This window comes from Numenius arquata, chromosome 8 (assembly GCF_964106895.1).
Source record: "Numenius arquata chromosome 8, bNumArq3.hap1.1, whole genome shotgun sequence".
NCBI lineage: Eukaryota > Metazoa > Chordata > Aves > Charadriiformes > Scolopacidae > Numenius > Numenius arquata.
In genome coordinates this window covers 31,713,608-31,738,574 of record NC_133583.1, presented here as the reverse complement: position 1 = coordinate 31,738,574, position 24,967 = coordinate 31,713,608, and the positions used below count along the sequence as shown (strand labels likewise).

The following is a 24,967-nucleotide window of genomic DNA, read 5'->3' as shown; positions in this document are numbered from 1 at the left end:
TGTCTCCACTAATTTCCCTGCTATCAAAACACAGGTTGTACAGGCTGGAGAGATGGTAACTCCTTCAGCAATAAAATTCCCACTATTAGTGAGTCCTGCCCAGTAAAGGTGCAGGAAGGTGGAGCATGGAATTAATGAAAACAATACGCCACTAAGAAGCAGATACTGCAGTTAAGAAACTTGGGTTTGTGTTACGGGTTAGTCTTTTTTACCCCTTCAAATGTTTGATCACAGAGCTTTAGCCTCAGTGATAAGCAAGCAATACTTTCAAAATCAGGTTACAGAACATTTCAGCAAAAAGGTGAAGCCAGATGCTTGCATACAAAAACGCAGAGAACAGTTTACAAATCTTAGAAGGGAAGCCAAGTGTCTGGGCCCTCGCTAACTGTTCTTTGACATAAACTGAGGGGTCCCCATCTGCTGCCTTTTAGTGAATCCAAGTTAGGGCTATTAGATGGCAAAGCATATCTGTTCCTCTAGTGTGCACACCCCTCCCACCATTCAGATACAGCTACACAAGCAACCAATTCAACACAACTGAGGTGACAAACTTTCCAGGCAGGTAGGATGGGAATGGGTGGGGAACCTCCTCAAGCAGATCAGCCCATGAACAAAAATTTCCTTCCTATGCAACAGACTTGCTTTAGGTTTATTCCTATCCTCAGGGTTTGTTCATGTCTCATGCCAGAGATCTCCATCCCCCAGTTTTGCTAGTAGCCAAATCACTTAATACAGTAATAACCTTTTAATTAAGGAAGTGGAAACCTCTGTTTTGGGTGGTATGCTGGGAGGAATGGGTGGGGACACGGACAATATTTTGCCTCTCAAAAATCAAGTTTTTACATTTTACTCACACTGTAACCCTAATCAAAGAAAAAAAAAGTATAAAATGAAAGTAAAATATATAAGAAAGTTAAAGCTTTAAGTCACAGTCAGTAAGAACTTGGGAATGGACACACAGATGAACTTTGTTCTGATGAAAAATGACATAAGCTGCCTCCAATCACGGGATCCATCTTACTGACTGAACAGTGTTACATGTGAGCCAGAAGTATGGAGTCTTCATCAGCAAACACTAAGTGGTCCACAGATCAAACCAAAAGACTGAACAGACCTGAAAGCTAGGGCTTGATGCAGTCAGGCATAGAAAAGGAAGGAGATATGCATCCAGCGGGCTAAAATTGTCTTGAGCACAGCACCCTGCTGTAACCTCACTACTTACAACTGGTGCATCTGACACACATAATCCCCTGATACAAGTGCAATCTTAAAAGTGACAGGCTTTGTGTTATAAAAGTTATTTTCTAATGAGTTACAATCAGTTATAGGCTTTCATACTTACTTGTAATTGTCATCTTCTACAAACTTTTGTAGTTCTTCTATGTATTGAACTGAGTTTAGATATTTTTGGACGTGAGGCAACAGAGGAATATCTGGAGAACATATGACATTCATTACCACTGTACCATTCATTGGTAAGCAAAGTAATTTTCCAGAAACTATTTAAACAGAATCAGATCTTTTGCCTTTCTATGTGAGATGAAGGTACAAACTACAGTCCCTACTGATGTTGAAATGTTTGTCCTTCATAGCAATTCTCATGCATCGAGCTGATATTCCCCACATCCGTAAAGCCAGGTTTGTATCCCCCTAGAGCTGCTCCGCTTATCAGAGCACACGTAAGGGAAAAGTGAGAGTGTGCCCCTGGTCAAACTGAAGTCCCAAACCTGGATGGTTGTATCTGAGGACTCCTTCACAACCCACATTCTTATTATATTGAGCTCCAGTGAAGCCACAATCCCACGCTAATTCACATTCCACCATCACAAACGCAGCCTTACAACTTTACTAGAACTTGAAGAGGATTGTGAGGGAGGTAACCTTTGAAGAAAAAATACATTATCTGACCTATGAACAGAACTATAAATGTCCAAAAGACAAGCCAAACATATTTTGTTATCTCCAGTAAAAGTACTACTCCAAAAGCAATCCTACTATTTTTAGAATTCACAGTCATAAAATTATCAAATACAGAGATACAAGATTAAAACATAGTAGTAAAACTACTGTTAAGTACAACGTATTCCACATTTTTAACCAGAAAATATGTACTGCAAAAATGTGTGTGATATAAGAAAAAGGTAATTTTATTATGATGTCTCCTCATGCTGATGCTCTGTCATAACCAACAACACCAGAATAAAGAGACTTTTGGGCTGAGAGGGTGAGGGAGAGCATTAATGGCATTCAAATGGGTTGGGCCTTCCTTACATTGTATTACAGAAGACAAATATTAAAGCTTTTTAAATTGTTCTCCTTAATGCTGCAATATTTACACACTAGCTTACCATATTCACATGACTGTTGTAAATCTGAGATAATTCGAAGAATGTTGTTCATTAAATTTGTTCTTTGCTCGCTTTCCAGAATGCTCCCAGTTGATGGGTAGGCAGAGTCAATATATGTCAAGTCTGACAGATAAATACCTGAAAAAGATTAGAATGAAAACTTTATTTAGTGTCTCACATTTAGCAGAAAAAACTCGTAACGAGTATTTTGAAGAAGTTTTGCTTTCATTGACTAACATGCATGCTGGTTGAATGCAGCATTGCCTTAGAAGAGTATTTTGGAATTAACTGAGAAATCATTTTAAGAAGATCTCCAAGAGCCTTCAGACCTCAGAGTAAAACAATAATAATGCTTGGATGTACAGGAAAATACACCACCGTGCCATCCTTGTCTGGGATTGAATTTGCATTCTCCTCAATAACTTAATCCTTAGCTTTGTCAACCTTATCTCAGCTGGATTTGTAGATAATGAGGGTACAAGTACAGCCAAGTTTCTATATGCAAGCTTTCATTCTCTATACAACAAATCACAGTGGGATGCAGAGAGGATCCTCTCCTCCTGCATCATACCCGGAATGTACAGGCTGACTTCATCTTTAAAAATGTCATTATTTCTAAGTCTAATTTCTAAAGTTATTACAAGGACATGCACAACTACTCGTGAATCTAATCTTCTACCATATCACCAAGCAATTACTCCCTTGACAAACATGAAGCATACTAAACCCACAATGCTAAAATACATGATCAAAATTACTAATGATTTTAGGAAGTCTACTACTAGACTCTAATTCATTTCTCTAGTTCAGCTATTAAACAAATAACAGAAGGAAAAATCGTATTATCTGTAACTCTTCAAGCTGAATAGAAACTCAAACTCAACTTGCAGCAACATGGGAAAAGTTAACTAGGCAAAAAGTGCACTCAGACTGAAATGCAGTACGAATCCTGCAGTTCATACTAATCACAACTCTAAAGATCCAACAGCCTTCCGGTCCCCTACCTGCTTTCTTCCCCACCACCACTGTAACTTTACTACTCTTTAATCCCTTAATCACACAGAGAGGATAATCCTCCTCTTTAGATACTAATGCTGTAGATAAACCACTTATTGTAATTCTAAATGCAATTCCATTTCTTGAACTTCACCCAAAGACTAATTATTTTTGTCTCAACTAAACGAAACATATCCTGCCCAACTCTGCTCTTAAAAGGAGTTTCTCTCCATCCCCTGCATCTTCCACAAGATATCCAAATAAAAAAAAAAAAGTGCAAACTTGTAGAATATTTTTAAGAAACTTATTTCAGTAAGAGGGAATTTCTAAAATTACATTTTGCTTCACCTCTCAGCCTTGTATAACCAAAATCATAACAAGAAGTTTGGTTTTACAGGTGGAAGACCATTAATACAACCTCACAAGAACAGCAGTTGTGTTTGTATAGCACCTCAGCAGTACAGTCCTCAAATGTGAGTTGGGAAACTCTGGGCATCACTCCAAAATCAACACATGCACGCGTGTGTGTGCACACACACAGAAACAAATTAAAATACTTGTGGTTCAAAGGTGACATATAAAAAAGTGAATAAAAAGGTATTACACATGACCTGATACACTACTAAATTTCTCAATTTTCTATTCTGCTAGAATCAGTTTATTAAAAAATAGAAAGGATAATCAGAAACATCAGATAGTCACATTTAATTGCTATGCCATCTAGAGTGCATAAACTCTCCTGAACCTAACATTACTAAGCAATGTCCAAATAGGCCTTCAAAATCCCAAACCAGCTCAATCTTCCACAGAAAGTAAATCATGCTTACTAATTATAATTAAGGAAATTCACTGAGTAGGCACCTGCAATATTATGCAGGACTTTATAAACCAATGTATTTGTAGGATTATCTTTCTGAATTACTTGCTCAATTAAGCACTGATTTTTTTCTTTTAGCTAAATCAGGAGCTCTTCTGTAGAGAGCTGTTCTATAAAATCATTCAATGCATTTCTATGAGGTCTAAAATAATTTTGAAAGCATACTAAGGTAATTCTCTTTCAAATGTAATTGGCATGTCCTTTGTGAAGAAACCGAACAAATCAATGAAAGCAAATTGAATGCACTTAAGATCTGGCTGACTATTGACAGAACTGAAACCAGTATTCTGCATTCCTCACAGGGCATAATCTCTGAGGTTTTTGCTACTTCTAACACCAGTCAGATATTATCAAATATTCTGATACCTACCCAAAACCATCACACATACAGTTTTAACGTTTTCCACATGTATCTGAGACTTCATGTGTTTAACAACTGGAACTGTTTCTTATTAACTGAATGTCAAGAATTGAATGCGACATTCTGTTGAACATTCTTCTAGACTATAAATGGTTCATTTTTCCTGTTGTATCCAGCCAGGCTGCCCCTTTTATTCCCAGCAACACAAATCGAGTTTTATCAGCCTGAAAGAATCTTTCTTCTAAATGAAGCCCAGCACTGTAATAACTTGAAAGGCATCTTTAGGCAGCGTAGTAAAAATGTTTGATTTGTAATTGCCTGCTGAACTCTTGCACAGTCTGTTGCCATATGGTACCCTCCCTTCTACTGGCAAACAATCTTTCCTTGTTCCTAACTTCTCAGCCTCCCTACCCCCTCCTTTTCTGGAGGGTATGGATAGGAAATCCGAAGGAGGAGTTTCTTCTGCTCCCAGTGTGTTTGCGGTGACATCATAGGTGGGCTGAACGTCTAAGGCGAGTGTGTGTTTGTTTAAAAAAAACTGTCCAAAAGTGATGTATATGGAATCTGGGTCAGCTGTAGCTGGTTAGTGCACTTCTGCATATGAGAGTAAAACACAGTTGCAGAAAACATTTCTTTCTCTTTTCTGGATTAATACATACTGGAACATTTTTTATTTTTTTTTCTTAAATGATTAGTTAGCTTGGTTATCATATGGAGAAACCCAGTTCCTCAATGCAGCTTGGATCTAGCAGAGAAAGACAAAAGCAGTTTTCAACTCCAACTGCAGATTAACAATCCACAGCATCGGGTAATATAGGAAGAAAAAGCAACTTGGCCTCTGGATTTTCCATCTACCACAGAAGCAAAACAGCTGGAAGATTTTTTTTTCTTGGTAAGTTTTAAAGTTATTTTTACTTGCAAGTTTAATTTTGAGCTATTTGCAAATTCTACATACATCTCCCTCAACATACAATTGTGAAGAAATAAATCTCTCTAAGCCTCAGAAAAGTTTGACAACTAAAATATAAGACCCTCTTTTGTGGCATTTTATATACTTTGGAAACTCAGAAAGAATTAAAAAGGACTCTGCAGAAGAGCAGAGACTAACTCATTCCAGTTGTAAGGGTGAACATGTTTCAGTTGTTTAGCTGTAAATCTTCTGTAGATTTTGTTATCTACAGTTACAGCAAATTAGTACTACCAGATTCTTTGCTAAGCATGTAATTTGGGTATTGTGAACATATTAATCTGAAGTTCTGATCCTACCAGAAAGCAAAAGTCTGAAATGCTATCGATTTCAGGGAAGCTGGATTTCACCCAACACCAGAGCATAGACCTAGCATTACTAGAACTAGAAAATGGATACCTCAATAAAACCACTGTAAAAGTCCTAAGTAAATCAATGCACGTCTCTAAGTAGCAATCATTGTATATCGTTTCAACTAAATTTTTATTTATGGTACTCCTGAGCAGCCGTAGTCATCTGAATTGTATAGCCAAGAAACCCGAGTCATACATGGATGCGGAATATAGTAAAGTTTGTAGCACAAACAATTGTGCAGCTGAAAATCCAAAGACATTGCTGTAACAGGCACTAATCCCTTCCTTTAACAATTTGTGGAACAACAGGGAAGTTAATTGTACCTTAACTGAACAGCACTATGTTTCTAAAGAAAGATTCATTTCATAAACACGAAATGCAACATACAAGGCAACACTATATTAAGTTGAAAATAGAGGGTTTTGTTACAGTTCTTTGGGAGGAGGGAGGGGGGAGGATACAGTTGCAAGTCAAGCATTAAAACAAAGTTGTTTACAAACAGAAGACAAAAGTACAGATAAAAAACCAAAACAGTTGGTAATAAACAATTTTCTACTTTTTGCCTTTCTTCATGCTGACTTGGTAAATAATCCAGAATAATAGAAAAGAATATAAGTTATGTATTTGTATTAAAAAACTCTCAGAAATGTCTGACACACTAAGAAAGAATGAAAGGGGTGATGCTAGAAGAAGAGACAAAGTGTTACAGAAAGCAAACTTAATTAAGATGTAGTAGCTATGGGAGGAAAAAGAGTCTGAAGCAGTCTTGACAAACAAGAAAGATGGATCCTTTCCAAGTTTTCGAGCACATTTTCTTACTATCCTTTTGTGCTTCTTTACATATTAAAGGGAACATTCTAAATAACAACAAAAAGATCCATTTGAAGCCTACATTGTGTGCTTTGGACACCAGTCTCTGTTCATTCATCATTAGCCAAGGTTTTGATTTATGCTGCTTAGAACAATTCCTAAATCTTTCACAAATGAAAACAGCTGAGTCAATAATTTCAAAGCAATAAACTGGCTATGTGCAAGGTCTTAACTCTCTCTCCTTCACTGTCTTCCAACTTTAGAGTTCAAATTTTGAAATGCTTGTTTTAAAACAAATAACGGAATATTCGTATTATGCTGTTGCCACAAGAATGATCTGAAGCACGATAGAAAAATATGCCATATAAAGTTTTATAGGAATTTACTTCGAAGAATGGAAATTCTGAACCTTTGAACTTTTGTCAGTAACTACATGGCTTTATCAGGTCTTCCTTATTGTTTTACTGGACTTGGTTTGTTTTTTGTAGCTTGCCCTATTAGTCTGGTCCTTAAAATTTTTACACCAATGAATGAAGTTTCCCATAGCAAACATCGCTAGATGCTTAATGTCTTCAATATCTGTTTTACAGAGAGTTCTGGAGCCTCTAAATAACACGTTTCCAAATACAAAATGCACCACTCCATTGTACCTGCCTGTTAAAATGGTGCAAACCCACACGATGACTGCAAACAAATGTACAGGAACCCCCACATAAAAAAACCCCAACCAAACACGTCACCAAAAAAATCTGGAAGTGTTATGATATTTTGCTGTGTTTTCAGAATATCCAGTATGGCAAGATTTACAAATCTCTTCTACAGATAAATTCTAAGAATATCTCATTTTTAAAAGTGACACTTTTTCAATGAGTACTTTGAAAACCCCTGAAGAGTTTTAGATTGCCCTTCCTAAAAGGGATCAGATTCCTGGTAACCTCAGAAACAGAATTCTCTGACTCAATACATCATGTATCGGACTAACAAAACCCGAGAATGTATTATTCCTGGATCCCAGTCAATACAATTGAAAGTAATCCTGTTATTTCAGCAGAGGCAGAGTGACTTACTGGAAAAGCATTTGTTTATACAGAGGAAAGTAACTTACTGAAGTACACAGATACATCAAAAATGCATGTGAACATTTCTCCTGTAATAAGAGTGTTTTCCGCACATCAGTATTACTTCTAATGTTATGGATCCAGTTTTAAGCTAAAAAAAAAAATCCACAAAAATCTCCACTTACTCTGTGTAGAGACAGGGGAATCTAGATGGTTGTACTGATTTTAGCTGCTTAGACAGAGCTTAACAGAAAATGAAGTACATGTAACATCAATAACAGAGCTTTCAGATTAACTGGTATCGTGTTCAGAGGATCTCTATCGTCAGTATTATCATTTACTTTCTCAATAAAACCCTGTTCCCATTTTACACACTTATAAATGGAGGTTTATAAGAGAGGGCACTGTTGGTATTTATCATTTGATCATATTCTTTTAATAGATATTCTTAATAAAGATAAGTACTGATTCTGCACTTTCCACACAAAGGGAATTCTATATTCATATTTATCTGCAACACTTCCCTTATATTCACTTGTAACAACCCAGGGAGAAGCATTCTTTGGCAGCTCAGAAAGAACGGATTCTAGTCTGTGTTGTGGGTCTCCAAATTCTGCATCCTGCTGAATGTGAGTCACAGCAGTACAACAAAGAACAAATAGTTTGTTGTGTGGAAAGTTAAAAACCACCAAATATACACTAGCTTCCACACTTCCTCATTCCTGCAACTCTAACGTTTGTAAGCAATACAATATTTTTTTGGCTTTCACACAGCTCATGTTACAGTATTTTCTCAGTGAAAGTTGAAAATGACAGTTACTGGTTTATTTTCCTCTTTTAAATTGGAATTTTGTTCCTTTAAACGCTTTTAAAATAACAAAATCAAAGACCAATTTTGGAAACAAGCTTTTTTTTTTTTTACCCACATGGGGATCAGTCTAGAAAAAGAAAGAAATGGAAAGAAAAAGGAATGGTACTAAATGTAAAATGGTATTGAAGCCCTATCCACAGCGCTGAGTATTTCTGACAAGATGATGATGAAGTTTGTGTTGCTATGAATAGTAGCAAATTGCACATTTTCCCCTGCAGAAGCAGTAAGACATTAGCATACCAGAACATACATAATGCAACTTCTACGGAAATCTGAGACCTAAAACTAGGTGACACAGAAACACAACAGAACCAATGAAATGACAGTCTAACTTAAAAATGACAAAAAAAATTAATGACAGTCTAATTTAAAAAACATGATAGTTCATAAAGAGTTAAATAACGTATTTTAAACCAATAGTATCTGCAATCACAATCTCCCTCACTTATTTTCCAAGGTCTGCGTTCAGGTATTTCAGCAGCCCCACTCACCACAAGCAACCCTAGACTTGCAGGAAGGGTTTGATACTGTGCTTCTGTCTAAATTGATCCCTGAGCCTCAATGACTTTATCCCACAACAATTATGACACTACCTACACATCTAAACCTGGGAATCTGTGACATAATGTATCTGATTAAAAAACTCTAAAACTACTTCCCAACTCTAATATTTGTCATTTTTAAGTCTTACATATTAGACTACCATTCTGTGATATTTTGAATAAACAGTTTATATTTTTTTAAGCTGCTTGCCCAGAACATCAGGAAATTTCTGAAACAGTATTTTCATTTCCTTCCAAGCTGATTATAACTCCAGGTAAATATCTTATTCAGAACCTATTCTTGTATAACAAGTTAGGCATTAAGCTGCTCAAACATGCCAAGCAACATTGCAAGATGTTTAATTTTTTCAACATCAAAATTTCCATGGAAGCATATATTTTCCCTACCACGTAGATTATCACAAGGAACTCATCCCCGCTTATCTGAATGTCTGTTTAATACAACACATTTGAATTATTTCAAAGTTCTAGGGCATAAGGTTATGCAGCTGTTGCATTTGGTTATGCTATATTAGACCATTTAATTCATTTTATGGTCTGACAGCACATATATAGACACAGAACTTCTAACTTTTAACACGAGTGTAAAAGTTCAAAATTAACACATATAATATTAAAAGAAATGCATAAAGTGGGCTGCATTACAAAATGTTTGGTTTTGAAAGATTAATTTCAGTCTTAACGTATTTCAGGGGAAAAATGTGCTGCTGTGGGGAAAAGCCCCAGCTATTCATTATTTAAGTAACTGTATAGGGTCATAAAAAACTACCAAGAACTAAAGTGTTATTCACCTTTTTAGACTATGAAGTAGCTATTATATACTGTGAAAACAGTAAAATACTGGACTTGTACTATGCCTTCATCTTTAACCATATGCCATGAACTCACTTTCCCTGCACCTCAAACACTGAACATAATAGTATTGAAAAATAATTTAGATGTGAACAGGTTTCAAACTTCAGACAATTAGTTCAGCTCATCCTTGTCAAGTTAGAAAGCACACATAGACCTGTTTCACGGGTGTTTACCATAATTCATGTGGAAATTTAACCTAATGAACTTCCAACTCTGAGCACTGTTCAAGTGATTAATATTTTAAATGTCTGAAATTACTAAGTACATACATACAATTAGCTCTGGAGAAAAGTGATACTTTTTCCTACTTTTTAAAAAAAAAAACAAAACAATCACAAGTTAAACTTTCAGCAGAGAAATACTAACAAAACATTTAACCAAGTTCTGGTTTTAAGTAAAATATTTACTAACAGACAACAAAATACTTACTACTTCATATTAACAGTAAAATATACATAAATATGTTTTTAGATATAAACTTTCTCAAACTTTTACATATTCCCTCAATTTATGTAGGGTAAGAAATTATTTCCAGTATATGTTAAAAGCAAGTATTTTCTTCCCCTCCCAAAAGCACGGCTTGCAATATAACTGCCAGTCAAACAAAAAGGTATTTTTCAAGCAACTGTGGAACATTTGATCAAGATTCCTAGATATAATTCCTGACTGCACGTACAGCATGGTTTGAAGTTTGTAACCACTGCTCTTAGATGAAGCCAAAAAATAAAGACTTCATATGTTTACTCTGAGGTTGAGCAGACATTTGTAGCAATAATATTAAAGCCAGTAACAGAACAGGGAGAAGTGACCTGACACAAAAGTCACCTTACCATTTGTAAATGCGAATGTAAAGGGAGCAGCACTGGTCTGCTTCTCCTTCAGGGTGACTGTTTCAGGATTGCCAAGTGCACTTAAATTTAAAACTTGGCAGGAACAGCGTGAAAATTATTAACTTTCTCCGGTTTTACTTTATTTCTCTTTGTAACTATACAAAGGCCACTGTACAAGGCCTTGTATAACCACTAACAGTAGTCTGGAAAGGAAAGCCAGATCAACAGCTGAGATAAGGAAGAGTGATCTGCTTGACAACCCAAATAAGATATGAAAAATGAGGGGTTTTTTCCACAATTTAAGTGCTACCTTTGTTTATCATCTCAAATATTTAAAAAAATAAAGTCAAAACCCTCAGGTTCTCTAAAACATTTTTGGATCTTTATCACTGCATTTTAATTCCTTACAAAAAGTTAAAAGAAATACATTTTCTTTAAAAGGTGAGTGAAACACTTCAGTATGGTATTCATATTGATAACACTAAGGTATTGGGTGTGTTATTTGGATAAAAATGTTTGTGACAACAATTTTAAATATTCATCTCAGAAGACAACTAAGTAGGGACACATACAGAACAGTGTGATAGGCTTTCCTTACAAATTTAAAGTTATTTGAATATGTAATTTTCAATGTTTAAGACAACTACGTTACGCTAAACTCCAGCCTAACACTAATGTCCAAAAGTAATGTTAGATATGTCTATTTTTCAAGTCTACTGTATCTGTGTATATATTAATTTGAAAAATGTGTGTATATATGAATAGGTACATATATAGTATTTAACAATTTACACATCTATTTATACATATATAAATATTAAAAAGGACCAGAAAGGCTTATGTAATCAAAATTCCAAAATTTATATAAATATTTTTGAAATTACTATCAATCATCACTGTCTCCCTACTTTCCTCCCATGAAGATATTCTGCAAGCACTCTGTACATTCTATAACCTTGGGCATTTAATTGCAGTGAGTGCAGATCTAAGCAGTCAAATTTATAACAAAAGCATGATACATAATGTAAGCAGAACATTGCTTCTGAAAGTTTACCCAGTGCAACAACTTTTTTACTAAATCCAATACCTAAATTTTAACTTTTGCTGCTCAAGATAGAGAGTTATTATTTGAAGGTAATCTAATGGAACATAACTTCAAGTAAGAGATTCCAAAGACTTGTCTACATACTTATAAGCATGGCAAATCCATCATTTTAGGTAGTTAAAGCAGTACAGAAGCCTTTAGTTATAGCTCTAATTTAATTATTTGTCTTTTATCTGTTCAATAGTGCCTTCTGACAAGTCATCATACTTGCATCAAAATGAAGATTTTTAAATGGACTTTGGGTGTACTATTGTTCCTCCTGTTGTCTATCGGGCGCTGTACAGAACAATCTACGCCTGATAAAACATCCCAACGGAGGCACCCTCGTTCAGCAGATGGTGGAGAGGAAGGGAAGAAATGTGGTTACACATTCTTGGTCCCAGAACAAAAAATCACAGGGCCAATTTGCGTGAATACTAATGGACCAGGTACTGGTAACAGAAAAGACGAAGTCACAAGAATGGACATAGAGAACTTGAAGGATGTCCTATCCAAGCAAAAGCGGGAGATTGACATTTTGCAATTGGTAGTGGACGTGGATGGAAACATTGTGAACGAAGTAAAATTACTGAGGAAAGAAAGTCGTAACATGAACTCTCGGGTGACCCAACTCTATATGCAACTCTTGCATGAGATAATTCGAAAGCGTGATAACTCACTTGAGCTTTCCCAACTGGAAAACAAAGTGCTTAATGTTACAACAGAAATGTTGAAGATGGCCACAAAATACAAGGAGCTTGAAGTAAAATATGCAGCACTAACTGATCTTGTAAATAATCAGTCTGTGACTATCTCACTGCTGGAAGAGCAGTGCTTGAGAATCTTCTCACGACAGGACACCCATGGGTCTCCACCTCTTGTTCAAGTCGTGCCACAGCACATTCCTAACAGCCAGCCATACGCTCCTGTTCTTCTGGGAGGTAACGAGATACAGCGAGATCCAGGTTACCCTAGAGACAGAGATGTAAGGCCACCACCTGATCCAGCTACTTCTCCTACAAAGAGTCCTTTCAGAGTACCACCACTGGCTTTAATTAATGAGGGTAAGTTATCTACCACTATTTAATCTGAGCTTTCTCTATTTCAGAGGAAAACTGTCATGGCTACAGCAACAGAATGATGAATTTAAAGTGTCTGGTAGAGCTAGCTCTTGCTCCTGATTCTGATTTTCTCCCCTGCCCCCTGCCTGCCCCTCCACAAGCTTTAATTTGCCAAACAGTCTAATTCTTAAGCTATAGCTGCATAAGATGAATTTGTTGAAATAGCTGATACTCAGAAATTCAGTCTGAAGAATTTACACGTCCAGGTCACAAAGTATTGGGGCTTCTGTCTCCAGCTGGGTTTGAGTCATGGGAATGAAAATTTAATATTAGCATATACTTTATAGTATTTAGCCCTGTTTCTTTGAAGATGCCTATTAGCCACATGTAACAGTAACCTGCAATGGTGAATAAAAGAAGCTAATTCATCTTAAATGAAGTAATTGTAAGTAGGTATCCTTTATACTTAACACATACACATTTGCCAGAAGTTAATCCTGCTAGAAGAATTTATTCCTTCTACTCTGAGCTGCTTTAAAACAAACATCTAAATCCACCAACACAGCTGTGCAATAGCTCTCAAGTGTTTGGTTGAAATATTGAGGAGAGTAAGATAAGTTTGGGAAGATAATTGAATCAAGGCTGGACCCTATTTGATGCACTCAGCTTTGAAAATTTAAAATGAGTAACTACATTTCCAATAATTTAATGTCAGTAAGGGATGGCAAGTTAAACTAATACCATAAATGTTATGAAAATACATTCAGAAGACTGTATTGCATCATCATTAGTTACATTCTTCAGGTCATTAAATAAATTCATTCATCACTGAAACAAAGCTAGTGATAAGAAAATTAGCTACCTCTGAACTGCCCTGAATTCTATTGTGATTCTCAATTTATTAAAATTTTGGGACAATGGTGATTAACAAAAATTTAAGGATTCAGAAAACCACGTTTTTCCTCAGACATCCATTCAAGTGCTTGCTCTTGGCTTCTGTTACCTTTCACAGCAAAAGGCTTAGGGTGGGGTTTTTTTTGTGTTTGGACTGTTGGTTTGTTGTTTGGATTTTTTTTTGCTTTTAAATTGCCTTTAGTCACAGCTGGAAGTTCAACTTGGTTCCTAAGATGAAGACAAACATTTGTTTGTGACTGTTCTACAGCATTACAGACAACTAGCTACTGTTTTAAAGAACAGCTATTTTTATTCAGGGTCTGCAGAAAATTCAGGCACAAGCCCAAATAAAATGCCAGATGTCATGAGAACTGAAATCGCACATCATGACACGAAGGAAACAGCTAATATAAAAGCATTACGTTAATGTCTGGTCAGGCAGAAAAAGTATAATTCTAAAAAACAGTGACTTCCTGTTTCCCAGGAAACCCATGCTTCAAGGTTATGATATACATGCATCTTTTTCTCTCTCAATATATGCCTGCTGTACATACAAAATGAAACAATAGGACTAAACATTTTCCTCTAAATTATCTACCATGGTTTTCACTAATACCTTTGTCCCTAAAAGTTCAGAGTTTTAATCCATTTTTGCAAGGAAATACAAAGAAATCCTAGGAAATTTATTTTAACATTAGTCAGCTTCCTTTATTTAATACTAGATTCTTGAGTTTGAAGCTTAAGTGTTTCTAGCAGTGCCTTGTGATAATGAGGGTTGATAATTGCTACAACTGGTAGAGCATCAATCATCAAACCCAAAACTTTTAAATTGCAACATAATACCCAGTTATTATCTCTGTTTTTTTAAAATTAAGGTAAACGTATTTAATGGTCCACAGAAAAAACTGTCTATGTCATAGAAAATTACCTTTCCAGTTAAAAGATGATGATAATTTGTAATATATAAAGATGTCAAAAAAGACCAATGAAAGCCAAACAGTCCCATTTAGAAATAGGCCTGTGAAAGACTTGGTTACGACAGAATAAACAACTGAACAAACAAGTAGGAGCTGTCTCCTATTGTATCTGAAGAAGTCATACCTAACAAAGACTTGCATGCAGCAGAAGTTTACAGAAGGGGCAATGTGCATCTTAATGTTGTGAATGGAGAGTAAAATTCACAATATATAGGGAACAGAAGGATGAGATCATATTTTCTGAAGAGTATTTTGGTTAATTCACATAAAAATTGCTCTAAAAATTGAGGAAGAATAATATTCCTGGGAATTAGTTTTAACAATTATCTTAATCCTTGGAATAATAATCAGTGTCTCCGAATTTTACTGCCACTATGTTGCAAAAAGTAGTTTCGAGTACTTGAAAATTACACACACACACACACACCCCCTCAACTCTGTTCCTAATACCTCTCAGTTAATGTAAACTTTTTTTTTTTTAATATATGCCCGATTTATTTTGGAATTTTCCTCTAGTACTGCCCAAAAAATCCTCTACTTGAAGCTTACACAAGCACAGCTTCTATATCATCTGCTCAAGATAAGATTTGGCATCTTAAAATAGAATTCAGACATCATTTAATTAAGCTTCCAACTTAAAATATTTCATCATTTTCCTTCTCTACTACATCTAACTTCCAATAGAATACGATCTCTACTAAATCATACATCTAAACCCAAATTTTCAAAATGAAACATTACAACAGATCATCTTCCCAGAGTATTTCTAACTTATAACTAATGGTCCCAGCAACTTTGTGTACACAGTCTGTTAAAAAAGACTAGATATGCACGAGATGTTTATTCCTTACATAGATAACGACTTTAAACAGAATAATTATGCTTTTTTCACTAGCCAGAGTCGACACTCACACCAGCACTGTGGAGGATCTTACACTGTTTCAAAAATCTCAGCTTTTTCACTGAATAAGAAATGGATCAGTTCCTATACCCCAAACTTAAAATAACTACATATAACAAAGAATTTACTTCTCAAAAAAGATTCAAGGTTATACACCAAAAGTTATGGGATTTGTTGGATTTCCTTGCACTAACAGCAGAAGTCTGTTACCTCTACTACAGCATTAACTTACAATAAGCACACAGTCAAATCTGAGCATACAAAAGCAGACAAGTTGCATCCTGTGACCTTAACGCCAGTTGAATTTCAGCAGTGATCAAAGTGTATTATATAAACAGACTAGTACAATTCTGTCTGCCTTAAAAGCTAATTAAGATCACTCAAAACATCTGCTTGGGTCTCCCATGGGAAAATGAGTCCTCGATTCCCCCTCCAGTAGAAATCATATGAAATAATACACAGTAGACCTAATTGAGCTATTCTTAATATTCAGTTAACATTACAAAAAATACTACTTGTCTGTTTACATTTTTTCTAATGCAATAATTGCTTTACAATAATAATTCTAGACCAACGTTTCTCTTCAATTATACAGCACCCAAATTTACTTTTGAAAGTTCAAGGAAAGGAAATGAGACCCAAGTTAGTCCAGGAAATTATCTATCCACTGGACAAACTTTGAAACGTGTACAAACTATGCAGAAATTTTAATTGTGAACAAGAGAAAAAGCAGTCATATACCAAAGCTACAGTATTTCTTTCCCAAGCTACTACTGCACGCACTGCAAGAATGACAAAAGCCATTGTAAGTACTGCTGCATACTGTACTGTCAGTATTTGGCAACGATGACTCAACGTCTGCAGCATTCTTGGTAGCACTGTCACAGTCAGAAGCTCTTAAGTAGTCACATTCATTAAACGCACAAACTTTATGCACTCTAATTCACATGAAATGCTTTATGGATTTCTTGCGAATTACGCATTTATCCAACTGACAACTACTACTTTACAATCTAAAAAAAGCAGGACTTTCAGTTTGCTTTTGTCACACAACCTTAATCTGTGATGAAGGTCACTTTCACTCGACCTCTACTTTTGATTAAAGAATAACCCCAACAGCTGTCTTCTATGCTTCTTTGCATATTAGCTTCTTTTGTGACTGATAAGTTTTCTCTGAATTTCCAAGTATATTTGAGAAAAGGACCCTTCTAAAATTAGAGGAAAGCTGTAGGTAATTTATTTGCAGATTTACTGAGTATAAGTTTTCAAATACATTCGGGGCATCCCCCGCTGAAGAATCATCAGAATACATCCTGGTTTTCATTAGTGAATAACCAGTCTCTCTAAATCAACTGAAGTAATGATACACAAACACAAATCCTTTTCTGAAAAGTAGAACATAAAAATATTACCAAAAATTGAAAGGCAAACCAGGCAAAGTTTTCAGAGATATGTAAGCTACATGCTTCTTATGGAATAACCGGATACTCTTCTGTAAGTATTATCTGTAAAACCACTATTCGCATGGTCTAAAATAGAGCTTTCAAGCAGTACTGTCAACAGCAACAGCATTTTTAGAGAATCACAGCCCTGAAAACAAGTATGTGAGCCCTTTTAACTGCTCAGAAGTCCTTCTTCATTGCTTGCTTATTTTCTTCATCACTATCCATCTACACGTATCACACCAGGATGACACACGGAACTTAAAAAGATTCCTACCCACAGTGAACAGGCTGATCCTAGAACTGGGTTAAGTACATAAAGGCAAAAAAGTTCCGCAGCGTAAGAAATAGCCTATCACTAAATTCTGTATCTGTAGACTTTGGCAGTAAAGATTTCTTACAGCAGCTCTCAAACTATTTATGTACTCAGGTGTGTGTGGGGGGGTTGTTCGCGTGTCTTGGATTTGTTTTGTTTTAAACTTCCAACAGTTTCAAGTGGGCGCACTAGGACACAATGAAGTAAACTGACATCTACTTTTTTAAAAAGTGGTACAGGAGAAAATAATTAATGAAAATCATAAAGCACTTCTTGAATATTACAAGTCAGAGTATAAGTCTTTGACACAGTAAACAAAAGTTAAAAATTGGGTGTTGGTAACCAAAGTCTATTAACTGTTTAGCAAAATGAAGGTTTTGTTTAAAAAAAATATATAGGATATTGACATGTTTACTTACACATACATGGTTAATCTAAGACGGTAACTTTTTACACTGTTTTCCACGGTAGTTTTACCTTAATTGAATTACTGACTTTCCATTAGCATTATAAAATATACTTGAACAATGTACACTGCATAGCCAAGCTTGAATGCTTACAGTATTTCTTTTCAAAAAGGTCCATTCAAAGACTGCCAACAAGCCAAGGAAGCTGGGCATTCCAACAGTGGGATTTATATGATCAAACCTGAAAATAGTAATGAGCCAATGCAACTATGGTGTGAGAACAGCCTGGACCCTGGAGGATGGGCAGTTATTCAGAAGAGGACAGATGGATCTGTCAACTTTTTCAGGAACTGGGACAGTTACAAGGTAAATTATGGAATGCAGAAAATCAGCTGCTTCATTTCAGTGTGGCAGTGACATTATCTATGACAATCAAGGTGGTGCAAACATTTCCAATGCAATTCTTCATTGCAAATGGTTGTACTGAATGACAAGTACTGAGGAGTTGGAAATAGCTGCTTAAGGTAGACACTGAAATTAATTTTAAGCACAAAGATAATTGATAAGAGTGTTCAACCCTCAGAAGCAAACGTATTTCAGTGGGATTGTCCTATTTGACTCAATGCATTCCTTAACTTTGTATGAACTAAGTTATTGTTGAAACAGCCTGCATTTGTAATGCACAACACAACTGGGGAGACACACATTATTCTAGACAGTGACTGGGAACTCACTTATTACAAAGACCTAACTAAACACATGATTTTTATTAACACACTGAGAGCTACAGCAAGTACTTGACAAGCTCAATTGTCTCCCTTATGAATAAGCAATCTCAGTCAGTGGAATTATTCATTTAAGCACATTAATACATTTGCAGGATCAGGGCCTCAACTTAAAAACATTCCTAATAATGAATTAAAGGAAACAATTTCTTAAAATTAAGTTAGAAATGTGAAGACATAGGGCTGGTGAAGGGAAACACATTCTTGTATGTTATAGTGATATTATGCACTGGCAGGTATAATGCCTAGGACAACAAATGCACGCTGCTTCGGAGTAATTACATGTTGGACAGGAAAATGGAAAATAATTTGGTTTTTAAAATAATAATAATAATAATGTCCTAGCTTTATATATATAGGACACAGTTTTTCCCCTATGATGCAGTGCTCACTTTAAACGGATCTACAATTGCCACATGCATTGTATGCAAAGAGAGAACTGAGCCACATTTAACTCAATCAGTAATCTAAAAATATTATCCATACAATGCAAATGATAAAAAGATTACTGCAAGGATTTTTCACTTTTTGCATTCTTGGAATTTAATGATTCAAACAATAATAATTCCTTAGTAGCAGTTAATCAAAGTCTTTACTTCTCAGAAAAATAGGTGGTTGGTTTTAAAGTAACCATAAACATTTTGAACTTAATGCAAAGAAAATGTAGAACAGTGTATAACTGGTGTCTAATAATGGCTCAAGCTCGGGCAAATTTCCCCCAGGAAGATTTGTTGTTAAATTGCAGTGGCTGAAGATGGTAGTCCTCTTACCTAACTGCAGGTACTTGAAGGTACACCTCTGTGACAGGCTTTAAACTCAAGCCTGCACCACTGACAAAAGAGACATCTCCCATGCCCACATCTCTGCTTCTTTCCCCAGCTCTGTGTGGCACAGCTACAATGCTGATGCAAGGGAAGTATTGTAAAAGTGGCTGTGAGCCAGGAGAAAAGCAATGCTACCATTTTTGGCAGCGGCATGATGCTAGATTAACCTTTAGCCACTTGTGAAACTGCAGCTTGAGTTAGGAGCCTAGACTGTTTATCTACTGGAAAGAGACTTCCACAGAAAGTGATCTGAAGCAGGGAATCAACTGTAGGTTGATACTCAATGTCCTGAGGAGGGCAGGAAGACCTCAGAAACTAGGAAACGTAACAGATAGCTACAACGGGTGAGGTACCTACCTTAGCTGCAACACCAAACATTAACAACACTGGTTTAGTCAGGGACAGGAGACAGCAGATATGAAATATCACTTCACAGCTACCGTACTGGTAGTCTGTGATTTGAAAGGAAAGATGTCTTTATATTTCATTTCTAATAGATCTAGTAAAGAGCACACATGAATTATGTGATCAAATTTGCAGTCTAAAACCAACACTAGTTGCATTAAGGCGGCAACCAAATTTATTTACCTTGAACACTGAGACTGCTGATCCATAAATACCTTTTCCAACCTGGAAATATACCCCTTTAAATTTCATTATTCATACATTCAAAAAGATTCCCATAGCTTTGTCAAGAAATACCTTGTTTCAATTTCTCTATTCTCTCTCTCTTTATCTTAAAAAGAGAACATTGCAGAAAATATAGTTTTGCCACCTTTACTGTTTCTTGTATTACCTCTTGCGGCTAGCAGTCCAACTGAGTAAATGGCCAAGTGAAGCAAAATAAAGCATTTAAATGCATGGGTTGAGCAGTCATTCAGAAGCTTAAGGGCTTTCAGTACACTTTATAACATTCCCACTGATGAACATTTTGACAAACAAGAAAAACTAAGCTAACAATTTTCTGATCTTCTTTTGTACAGAAAGGATTTGGCAACATTGATGGAGAGTACTGGCTGGGACTAGAAAATATTTACATGCTTACTAATCAGGATAATTACAGACTATTGATTGAGTTAGAGGACTGGAGCAATAAGAAAGTCTATGCAGAATACAGCAGTTTCCGCCTGGAGCCCGAAAGCGAATTCTACAGGCTACGCTTAGGAACATACCAAGGAAATGCAGGCGATTCCATGATATGGCATAACGGAAAGCAATTTACAACACTGGACAGAGACAGGGATATGTATTCAGGTAAGGAAACTAGTATGTATGTGAAAAGTGAATATAGTAGATTCCATTAGTGATATCACCTTGGAAAAAAGCGTATAGTACAAAAGAGTATATAACTTCTGATAAAACAACTCTATTGAAAGATGCTTCAAATCGATAATGATAAAAATCACGTTGACAGGGCACCCTTCAAGCCCCTGCACCATTCAGAAATTCAAATTCTATTGCCCTCTTTGCAGGCACACTTAAGCAAGCGTTATATTTAGCTCAATGACATCTTTCTCACTTGCACGTGACTCTGCAGTCAGAATACCTGTGCAGGTGATCTCTCAGAGTAGTGCTGTGGTCACATAACAATAATCACCATGAAGTAAAACCTCTGAACAGCATAAAAGGAACTGCAATCGTGCACAGGCTTAGTGATGTACCAATACTTGTGAAACAGGCTGATCACACTGTTTCATTCTCCTTAAAGGACAATTTTTTTCCATTTCCATGCTCTTCCTCCAGCTTTCCCCTTAAAGCCTTAGCAGTAAAAGAAAGGTTGGGGAGTGTAATACTTCAAAATGCTTTTTCTCAGCTGTCAATAATCATAAAGCTGGACAAATCTTGCAAACTCTTGAACAAGCCTGTAACAGTAAATGCACAAGTTACAGCGACTCTTTGTGGAATTGTGGCCCTGTGTGCTGCTTGGGACTGTATCAACTCACATTGCTTCCACTGAAGTATTTCTAAACAGTACATAATCCGAGTTCCTTGAATGTTAGCTCATAGACAACCACTGCTGGTAGTCTAAGAAGAGCTGATCTTCTTAGTTTTCAGCTGTCACATTAAATATGGTGTCAATAATCCTCCCTCCAGGGAATGGTTGCTGTTACAACAGAATTTATAATTTAGGTAAAAGCAGCAATTGATATGGACCACAACAGGCTACGAAGTACTTCAAAGTTCCCTCTAAGAATAAACCAGAATATGAAAGCTTTTGATAATCTCCATTCCTCCTCTTTAATGTTGAAGTTCACCCATTTCTTTCTGTTCCACAGGAAACTGTGCTCACTTCCACAAAGGCGGCTGGTGGTACAATGCGTGTGCCCACTCTAACCTCAACGGGGTGTGGTACAGAGGAGGCCACTACAGGAGCAAGTATCAGGATGGAATATTTTGGGCTGAGTACCGGGGAGGTTCCTATTCCTTGAAAGCAGTTCAAATGATGATCAGGCCTATAGACTGAGGAGGAAAATCCCACAGCGCTCAAGTGATCACGTATAAACTTCTCAACACTTGAGTTCCAGAAAAATAAAGTATTACTTTTTAATCATTATTTTGCACAATCTAAAAGCAGGTCTACAGTTCTCCTGTCTTTCCCCCCTCCCTGTTGTCTTCCCCTCTCCTTTTTTTTAAAAACCTTTTCTACTGTGACAGACGGTGTTTTTTTAAACACACATTCACAAAAGCAGATGTTTGTGCTTGCAAAGCATATTTATCTTTGTTCAAGTCCAACATACTTTATGTAAACAGTCATTAAAGCTGGTAAAAAATTCCAGACATATATGACAAGATATAAGCTTTTTCACTTAAAAAGCTTATTCTTTTTCAGGTTAGCTCAACCCTTAAATGTAAATATGTGAAATGACATTGTCTTGCTCTAATGTGAAAATGGTTTAGCTATTTAACAATTTATTTAAAACTGTTGGTATTACTTTCAATGAAAATCTGGATTCACATTACTGTTTAATATTTACTCCAAGAAGCTACACAAAAAATTGAAGATGTTCTAGCTTTGCCAGAAAAGAGAGACAACAAATTTGCAACAAATAATTATTTCAAAATGGTAAGTCATGAATTAAACATAAAATACAAAATTTCTTAGTGGTGTAGAGAATTCCTTAAAATCTGCATATCATACCTTCTGTAAAACCCTTAGGCAAAATGTTCCTAATGTGAAAAAAGAAAAATAATTGTATGCAATTATTGATAAACTGCAGGCAACCAAATTGCTTTTATTACTTTCAACCCCCCTGTATTCAAACATCCTAACTACACAAAAATATTTCTTGATACTTTGAACTTAAATGGCAAAACAAAAAGCCCCGATATTAAAATCATGACTTGACTCCCCATTAGGAGTGATGAGGTCTGAACAAGTGTTCACACATACTAAGTTAGAGAAGGATCTAGTCTCTGAATATTAGGTTTTCCTCCAACACAGCTTTCTGCTGACACAGTAAAACAAAGATTAGAAATCAGTTCCGAGTGTATTCTCCCTGCCACCCCAAACTTGGACCGCTCTTATGACACATGCATTTCACTTCCCCTACATATATACAACTTTTGACACTGTCTATATTAAATTTTCTACCTTCTAGATATCATGTTTCCACTGGAATTAATATTTAATTTAAAAAATTAATCAGAAAATACTTTTCCAACCTTTAACAAAAGCCATAAAACTACTGGATAAAACCAAGATATTTCCAAAAATCAGAAACAAGAAAATGCTCACTTTAGATACCAGAGTCTCCAAAACTAAAGCTTTCTTCCTAGTATATAAAATTATTTAATAATTGTACTTAGCCACACAGCTTAATTTAATATTACACAAAAAATAAATACGCTGTTTTGAATTGTAACAAATGTATTTGTTTGCCACCTCATATGTGCAGTCAGGATTTTAAGGAACTTTGCCCCTATTCAAAATAAGAAAACCTAATAGCTAAAAGAATAATCTAATATTATTGTTAAATTAGTTGGTATCAATTGCTATGCAAAACGTCATTTGTAATTCAGAGGACAGAAAATAGCATTCTGCTTTCAAAACACATCCTCTGGAGTAGATAAACCTTCATAGATAATATATGACTGCAAGGGTTGTAGTCAAATCTTTGGTCAGAGATCAAAGCCAACAAGTTTCAACAATATTTGGTGGTGGATGGGGAATCAGTTCCAGCATATTCTATTCCCAAATTCCAAGAATGTTAACTGACAAATATTTAAGATTAAAATTCTGAAATTCTTCTTCATATAGGGAATATCTGTTTATTACAAATATCATACAGACCTCATTGATTGAGTGTTCTAGAAAATGCTTTTTGGTTGCAAACATTTAAAATTCAGACTACCTAAAATCTATCTTTTTTTCTATGGTAGCTGGATAGAAGAGCAGTTTGGGTAAGTTTAAAAGCTGAAAATGTCCTCCAAAACAATTTAATGAACACTTCTGACAGCTTTAGTTCATTCAACTGACAGATTTCCTCTCCTTGGGACAGATGTTATTTTACCACAAGAATCTCTTGCCTGCTACAAAAACAGTGTTTATTCGGTGCAGTCAGTGAAAGCTGTACTTCGCAGAAACCCCTAAGTAAAGTTAGCTTGCACTCAGCTTTTATATTAAATCTTACATATCAGACATCTAAAAAGTGAGTCTTCCCCAATTTAAAGCTGCAGGATGGCCTTAACTAAACATTATTACAATATATACTGAGAAAGCTCAGATTGCACAAATGCTGTGCAATTTGTGCAATCAGCACAATTTCTGAGAGTCTCTCTCTCTCTGAGAGAGACTTAATTTCAAATTGCTGATTTAAGATTATGAGGAGGGGAAGCATATACTGTCTCTTTCTCAGGTTGGTTCATACTCCATACAACAATTTACTACTTTCAAATGCTTGTTAACTCTATCGGTTCTTAGCTTGTGGGTTGAATTTTCTAAGCAGGGTAAATGTCTTAAGAAGTTCAATGTTTTCTCTCATACTTTTTTAAGAAAAGTCTTTCAAAAGAGGCTGTAGCATCACACAAGCTTATTGCACTGGACATTCAGAAGCAGTTTGTCTGTGAAGGATATAGCTTTCACCATTCCTGTACTATCAGTCCAGATTTCAACAAGCAGACCTTGAAAGAGTTTAACCTGTGCTAGACCTGAAACATGGTTTTCACATATATTTCCCATCTATGGCAAGCATTATCAGTGAAGTAGCTGAATGTTCATCAGATGAATACTTCAATAGCCTGTTTTCAGCTTTTCTGTTTCTGGATATGATTCCTGAAAGACAGCTATAAGAAAATATTTCACAAGGTAGTACTGCTTAGTTAAATAAAAATCTTACTTCTCAAGATATGGCTCAATTGTTTCATTGTGCAATCTCAAATTAATCAT

The 24,967-nt window shown here is 35.8% G+C and overlaps 2 protein-coding genes across 4 annotated transcripts in view; one reads left to right on the top strand and one right to left on the bottom strand.

The window, feature by feature from the left end:
• RALGPS2 (Ral GEF with PH domain and SH3 binding motif 2) overlaps nt 1–24,967 on the bottom strand; it is a 149,508-nt gene that overhangs the window by 32,907 nt on the left and 91,634 nt on the right. For all 3 annotated transcript variants that reach the window (XM_074152716.1, XM_074152715.1, XM_074152714.1), the window contains 2 exons: nt 2,349–2,486; nt 1,343–1,433 (listed from right to left, as the gene is read on the bottom strand). In XM_074152716.1, the coding sequence (XP_074008817.1) occupies nt 1,343–1,433; nt 2,349–2,486 (229 nt within the window). The remainder of the gene's footprint in view (nt 1–1,342; nt 1,434–2,348; nt 2,487–24,967) is intronic.
• On the top strand, nt 12,168–23,180 carry ANGPTL1 (angiopoietin like 1). Its single transcript, XM_074152336.1, has 4 exons — nt 12,168–13,038; nt 18,145–18,338; nt 20,565–20,835; nt 21,858–23,180. Exons 1-4 carry the CDS (start codon nt 12,213–12,215, stop codon nt 22,043–22,045), a joined length of 1,479 nt encoding a protein of 492 aa, XP_074008437.1. The 5' UTR covers nt 12,168–12,212; the 3' UTR covers nt 22,046–23,180.